We start from the raw sequence: 7,705 nt of genomic DNA on the forward strand, positions 1-7,705 counted from the left end.
CTTTCCTCAGACCCGTCTCTTGGTGCTACTCCGCTTGGAAGAACAGGGACAGAAATTCTCTTGTGGAATGGCCACATCACCTACCCAAAGCTTAGAAGGCTGAAAAATGAGCCTTTATAAAGCCTCCCAGATCACACTTTGAACAGGTTAGCTGCAACGACTGAAAACCATATGGGCTCATAGGCCCTGAGCTGGGGTGGCGTATGCATACTTCTAACCCTGCCCCAATCACTCAATAGCCTTTATAATGCCATTTTTCGGTCTGTATTGAAAACCTCCAAGTTTACCCTGCTGCACATTCTTTAATGGTTTAATAAAGTTGCTGCCCATACATTCTTTCAATGTATTTTGTGCAGTCTTATCATTCTGCATCTGTGTGCAACACCTGGAGTTGATTTAATTGTTATGAAAAGATCAGCTCCATTGTGGCTGTACCAGCCCAAGTTCTTTTGCAAGCATATTTTACAGAGGTTTTGTAGTTTCATCTCACAAGAGGTTTGCACGTTACATGGCTTAATTATACATATAAACCCCAAAACTTTGACCATTTGATATAGTGCGGGCAAATACAGTACTGCAAAGAAATTAAAGAACAGACTTATTATGTCTAATTTTCCATGGGTGACACTAAAAATTCTTTGCTGCTCATAAATCACAATCCAATCCTCCACCCTACAGATGCAGTGCAATATTATTATTCAACATTCCTATTATCTGTAAGTACAATTTCTTTTGCATGGTACTGATAATAATTACAGACAAGGGGGAAAGAACAGAAGACAGCAGCTCCTTTATTATATTCCCCCCATTCTCTAACAGCACTGCTTTCCAATTAATGGGCAAAATGACTGCAATTTCAAAGCATTTTCTAACAAGTGTTACATGAACATTCTTACCTTTTTATCTTCTTTGGCCTTTCTGACATTGTGTTGAGAGTCAAATGTGTTTTGTATATGAAACCCTTTTTTAGTCAATTCATTATTTTGAGACATTAGATGAGGCTGCCCAAAGCTGCCATTAACTCTGTATCTGTCAGCAGGAATCTTACTCATGGGAGGAGGAAGAGTACCACAGTTGACACTTGACCAACCATCTGTAGAATCTGTGTATGACTCTTGGTCACTTACACATCCATGTTGCCAATCTTTTAATACATGAACCGGCAACCATCTTTGATTGGAAATGTTCACAGAATTTTTCTTGCATGATGTAACTGAGCTTTGGGGAGGAACTAGTGGAACCTCAGTGCGAGCTGAAGGAGCTAAGAATTTACTTACATTCTGAGATTTATCATTCTGAAACATTGCTTCTAATGCAGAGTTTCCTTCTTGTTCATGACCAAATGCCCAATGGGAAATAGCCTGACTTCTACCTACTGCACTACCTTGTGCACTATTAAGAACATGTTTACTTGAGTTAGCTCCTAGTTCAACTACCAAAACTCTATTACTTTTCTCTTCTTGGTTAAAATTTCCAATACCACTATCACTATTACTGCTCATACTGTTATTCTGTTGACCATCTGCATCTCCATCAAGAAAGGCCCTTGCCCGAACTCCCTCAATCAATTCTCCCATATCCCTGTACAAAACAGAGACAAATTGAAGAACAGGGAGAGATGACACTGGAAATTCTAGGCAGCCATTAGTGTCTGGATCTGCTGTGCATTCCAATCCAAAACGTTGTGCAATGCCCTGGTGAATTTTATGGTGAAAAAGCTCTGGATCCACCATAAACACATGGCATGAGGTCCTCAAAACTGCTTCATCTTCCTGAGCCAAACTTCCATCATCAATGGTTTGCATGGTAACTAACCCAAAGAATCTTCTGTCATCAGGGCATACAGCACTAAATGCCAGCTTCTCTGCAGGATATTCTGCAATCACACCAGATTTATTATTGCAGAGTTGAATAGAGTCATGCATAATCTTCATTATAACCAATGAATGGATTTTTTGTTCTGCTCGAAGACGTCGCATACATCCACGAATAGCCTGCAAACTATCATATTCCAGATTTGAACTTGAAGATGGAAGTTCAATTGATCCTAGGTAGCCTACAACCATTGCCACATTTAAAATACTTGCATCTAATCCAAAATATTCCTGGTTTTCCACTCCAATTCTAAAAACGGAATCATCATTCAAGGCTTTGGGCAGTTCCTCCTTACAGGGAATATCTGGGTTGTTATTTTCAGGTCCTACTTCTAATTTAACAGTAGCAGTTTCATGGACCAGCATTTGCTTTCTGGTCGTCATCTGCAGATTAGCAGCAGAAATGTTAGGATTTTCAAAGATCATGTTGAAAATTCCACCAGATTGCATTTCTTCTACAACCTTCTCTGCTCTGTTTATACCCAATCCTTTGGAATCGGGCTTTGGCTTCAGCCACCCCTTCCCATCACAAAACCCAACTTCTTCATCGCTTGAGCCAGAGTCTGCGTGGCCAACCCCTTCAGCAATGACCATGTGTAAAACCCCAGAGCATTTGCCTATTAGCTTCACCACATCTTCATGGGATGCCTTTTTCACATTGATTTCATTTATAGCAAATATTTTGTCTCCTGCTTTAAGTCCCACATAATCAGCAGGGCTACCTTTTAAAACGCAACTAAGAACACAGGGAGCCTGACCAGAGAGGGTAAATCCATATCCAGCTCTTCCTCTAGCAACTTCAACACTTCTTATGCTGGGACCATGCATACGCATCCGGCGTTTCACTTTCTCTCCTGGTCTGTACATGCTGGTATTTCTTGGAAAAGAAAGTCTGTGCAATGCAGTGTTAATGTTTCCTGGGATGCAGGCAAGGAATTTTCATGTCTTTATCCAGTGAAGCCTATAGAGGGGAAAAATACTGTTTAAATATATCTGCTATTCCCACTTTTGTTGTTGTTGTTCAGATACGTGGTAGTAATATAAGGAGGCTGACCCAGGTACAAACTTTCCTAAGCAAAAGAAGCACCCAGCACAAACTCTACTATTTATTAGTGACACATCTACTACTTCCCCAAGTACCTAACATCTGCCAAGTTCACTCTCAGCAAGAAGCCCATGAAACTGCTGGCTTTCTTCTGTTCATTTTGCTCCATATCTAGTCCCAGAGTGTTAATTGTGACAGTTCCTAAAAGACCAGATCCTTCTATTCTGATATTCACTTTTGTAAAGGCAGATACAAAGAACTTAAAGCATGAAATATAAAACAATTCTTCCAAGAAATTGCATTGAGCCTCACTACTGAAACCCTTAACTTTAAAAGTCACATTTTTCTAGTACTGTACAGTGCTGGCTTGTTAGCACACAGTAGAGCTTACAGGACCAGAAATACTGTACTGCAGACTCAGATTTCGCACCTTTTCACACTTCCTAATTCATCCATTTGCTGACATTTTTATTGTGATCATGGATCCGTTGCTCAAAGCCTCGAAATTCTAATCATCTTGTCCCTCATTTTATTCTATAACAGTGGCGGCAATCTTTCATTCTTGGAAAGAAGTTCTATTAGGCTCAATGGAACTTAATGTCAAGCAAGCATGGAGTGATTTAGTTACATTCAAACTAACATTATAGAGGACACTTCTACTCTTTCCATGTGTACCACTTGGTTAAAGAGATGTTGGTGAAACCACGCTTGGGATGGGACAGGAGTCCCTCCCCTTTCTTTTCTCTGTCTCAGACTAAATCCAGAGCCGGAAAGCAATACCTGAAGTCTCCTGGGTTCAGTGTGGGTTCCTTGCAGCTCACACAGAGCTCTGTCCTCCAACTGAAGGTTATAGCCAGGGACTTAGGGGAATTAGCCAGGAGTCTGCTGCCTGAAACAGCTGCCTTACACCACCTAAAGGTAGGACCAGCTTTGACAGCTTGGTTCCTGCCTGGGTGAACTAACCCTTCTGGCACACCTCTTCCCCCTAGCAACTTACATGACCAATCCCCCTGCTTCTCCACAGCCTGGGACCTCAGTATCTAATGGCTCACCCCTTCCCATGGGTACCTCTCTGGGCCCTGTTATCATCAGCAGAGGGCTTCTCTGCATACTCCCTCAAACTGAGATAAGGCAGTTAAAGAGAGAGGGCCTTCTCAGCACTGGTTCCTTGCTTGTGGAATGCTCTCCCCAGAGATGCTCACCTACATCCTATTTTAATAATATTTTGGTGCCAGGCAAGGTCATTTCTATTATCACAAGCCTTCTAATCTGACCCTTTTAATCCCTCTAATATCCAATGGTAATTTTATGCAATGTTTGTTTGCTGCTGGATTCTCTGGTGTGTTTTTTTATTAGGATGGTTTTAAAGCTGTTGTTTAGAAATGTATTTTGCAATTTATGCTTTGTTGGTTTGTTTGTTTTATACTATGCTGTATGTCACTCAAAGTACATTAGTTAAGTATGAAATGAAAAAAATGGAACATGTTGGCTTGACTGTAATATGCTTCTTCACATGACTTCTTCACATTGCTCAATGGTGGAAGTTGATCCATATCTACAACATCCTTTTTCAAAATGTGGCCAGAGAACTGCACACCATATTCTAAACATGGGTACACAAAGATTGATACAGTGACATTGTGGTACTTCATCCCTTTCCTAACACCAACTTTTATTTTATTAATGGAGCTGTGTTAGGGGGGAAAGACCTCCCAATGTGGCTAATATGAAAATGTAAATACTTAACATCAAATAAAGTGCCACAATTTAAAATAGAAGTTAGAAAAATCTAAGTCCAATCAAGCAATCCCTAAAAACAATTAAATTATTTAAGACACAATTAAAAACCCAACAGTTATAATCCAACATCAGATCCCGTAATTAACTAAAAATAATGAGATGCTATTTCATGGTATCGTAGAATCACAGAATTGTAGAGTTGGAGGGGACCCTGAGGATCATCTAATCCAACCCCCTACAATATAGGAATATGCAGCTGTCCCATACAGGAATCAAACCTGTAACTCTGGCATTATCAGCACCATGCTCCAACAGAAATATCAGGGGTTTTTTAAGTGTTTGCACTTATGTAGCCAAAACATTACTGCAATAGTATCAACAAGCTAGAGTTAGTCCTAAGGTCTGCAACAGACTGGAAAAGGCAGCATGGAGGAAGAGACATATATAACATGTAAAGAGAACTATCTGGTTCACACTAAGAATATATTTTTAATGCCCCCAGGACAGAAGTGAGATATCAGAAATGTTAATTTAGCTGTGATGGGGCACATTGTGAAGGGCCTGCCAGCCTGTCTATTTAACAGATCTTACAGGTATATCAATGAGCAGGGTTGCAAATACCGATCTCAAGGCCCAAGCAGGTTCATGTGGGTGCAGCTGGTCCTTGAAATCACTTTACTTCAAACCATTTACTGTACAACTTTAGAAGTTAGCAGCAGCACCCAGAAGCATACAGGCAACCAACTGGTACAATACTGGTGTACCATGTTCTGACCACCTGACAAGTCTCTAGATAGTTGCATCCTGTGTAAGCTGAAATTTAAACTGCGTACAAAAGCAGACCCATATGCAGTGCATTTTGAGTCCTCCAACTTCATTACAGGAGACATATGACTGGTATCCTTCATCACATGCATGTCTTGCCATTTGAAAATGTACCTCCTATCATTAGCCAATATTCCCTTTCTATTTTCACACCCTTTAGGTGAAGCGAACTTTGTTATCCCAGAAAGCTCTCTTGGCATAGGATCCGCACCTGTCCATTCCACCCAGTTCAGAGTGGGGTCCTTTCAAAGCTCTTCAAACTCTTCTTGGGATTTCATTGTGCTCTGAATAATCTGCCACCACCTGCAAACTCATTACTGGTAGGCAACTTGTGAGCTGCTGCTGCTGCTTCGGAAGCTCTCTTTGGCTGAAGAGCGGGATAAAAAGTGTTTTGAACGAACAGGCAGGAATAAACTTGGGCCGCCTGGCTACTCATCCCCGTGCATGCACAAGCTGCGGAGCTCCCGTTCCAAGATCCGAGGAGGAGGAGGCTACACACTTGCCTCTATTGTGGCAACCGCCTGGCTGCTCCGTACTTTTCACCCCTGCCTCGGAAGCACAAGGCAGCGGAGAGCCCAGCACCTGGGACGCGGCGGGCGGAGCGGCTGCCTCCTGTTGCCTCGCTTCAGGGCGAAAAGTCCCCCCGGGGCGAGAGGCACTACCTGGCGCCCCCCCCCGCCGCCCCCCGGTCGCAGCCCCAGACAAAGCCCCCGCCGAAGAGGGGAAAGGGCCCGCCGGACCCAGAACTTGTTGCTCTCGGCGGAGCCCGTCCAGGCTCCACACAGAGAACTAGCGCCTTAACTTCGACAACAACTCGCTCGGCGCCCACCCACCCCCACCCCGCCCATTGTTTCCCCGCCGCCTCCCCAGGAATCCCAGCGCCGGGGAGGGGGGGTCGGAGCTGCTGGGGGGGGGCAAAGGGGTCTCTCTCTTTTCCTCTCACCTCTCTCGCCCCCTCGCCGAGGGGCCGGGAGACCACCCAAGCAGGTCTCCCTCAGAGGAGCCAGCTCTCGCCCCGACTCCGTTGCCAGGGTGATGCCCGCCGGGCCCGCCTTGACTACGGCCCCGTCGGCCACTGGCCGAGGCGGGCTGTCAATCACGGGGCCCTCGGCTGGCCCGACGAGCTGGCGTGGCGGGAGGCGGCAGTTTTCGAGAGACTACAACTCCCACCATGCCCCTCCCCGCCCGCCCGCCGCTCGGAGGCCCCGACGCGTGAGGCCTGGTGGGAAGTTCAGTCCTTGCCGCCTTCGGTGGGGGGGGGGGGTGCCGGGAAGTTCAGGCTTCCCCCGAATTTTGAGAGAAAAGGCGGAGAAACGCGCTTGGCTCGCGCACCGCCCCCCCCGACAAAACTCCTAAATAAAATGAGCTCTGGAAATAAGCCCCTTTTGACGTATGTGCTTCGAAAATAATGACAGGAATCGCCACATCGCACACATTTATTCTCAGACCGAGGGTTAATTTTGTCGTTGCGTTTTAGTTTGGAAAGACTGTACAAAACTACTCGGAAGAGAAGTGCCTAGTCAGCAGGTTAGGCCAAGGCCCAATCTCCTCCAGCATCCTCGTCTCGCAGTGGCCGGGCAGAGGCCCGTGGGAAGCCCATAAGCAGACACGGGGTGCAACCACCAGAGTCTCCTGCGTCTCCCAGAAACCGGCATTGAAAGGCACCAAGGGCAGTGAAGGCAGAACCACTGTGGCTCGTAGCCCAACAGTCTTGTCCTCCCTGGATTTGTCTGATCCTCTCTTAAAGCCATCCAAGTTGGTGGCCATTGCTTCGTCTCATGAGAGCAAATGCCAGTTTTATCAGCCATTGATCAGCCTTAACAGTCCACTTTATTGAATGACCCCAAGTTCTAGTACCATGCAACAGGAAATATTTCTCTGTCCACTTTCTCCATAGCAGGCAACTACCCACTTGCGCACAATTGGCATGCATGCGACCCCTGACACAAGTGGGACGGGGCAGGCTTACATGCATCCTGATGTGCATGGTGCCTCAGAACCATAGCTGTCAACGTTTCCCTTTTTTAAAAGGGAAATTCCCTTATTCTGAATAGGATTCCTCTTAAGAAAAGGAAAAGTTGACAGCTATGCTCAGAACTCAACCCCTGCGTAAAAGGGGCCTGTAAAGTATCGTGCACGCTTCTTACCTTTCATCTAAATTAAAAAGCTACAAATGTTGCAACCTTTCCTCAAAGGGCAGTTGCACCATCCCCTTGGTCAT

The 7,705-nt window shown here is 45.0% G+C and overlaps 1 protein-coding gene across 7 annotated transcripts in view; it reads right to left on the reverse strand.

Annotated features, from left to right (window-relative positions):
- RGS12 (regulator of G protein signaling 12) overlaps positions 1–6,620 on the reverse strand; it is an 81,875-nt gene extending 75,255 nt beyond the window's left edge. For 3 of the 7 annotated variants that reach the window (XM_053404302.1, XM_053404305.1, XM_053404303.1), the window contains exons 1-2: positions 6,428–6,618; positions 897–2,835 (exon numbers count right to left, since the gene is read on the reverse strand). In XM_053404302.1, the coding sequence (XP_053260277.1) occupies positions 897–2,741 (1,845 nt within the window). In that variant the 5' untranslated portion in view covers positions 2,742–2,835; positions 6,428–6,618. Of the gene's footprint in view, positions 1–896; positions 2,836–5,637; positions 5,852–6,427 lie in introns of all 7 variants that reach the window. The other 4 variants (XM_053404301.1, XM_053404297.1, XM_053404299.1 and 1 more) reach the window with 3 other exon arrangements.
- Positions 6,621–7,705: the final 1,085 nt, after the last annotated feature.

This window comes from Podarcis raffonei, chromosome 9 (assembly GCF_027172205.1).
Source record: "Podarcis raffonei isolate rPodRaf1 chromosome 9, rPodRaf1.pri, whole genome shotgun sequence".
Lineage (NCBI taxonomy): Eukaryota > Metazoa > Chordata > Lepidosauria > Squamata > Lacertidae > Podarcis > Podarcis raffonei.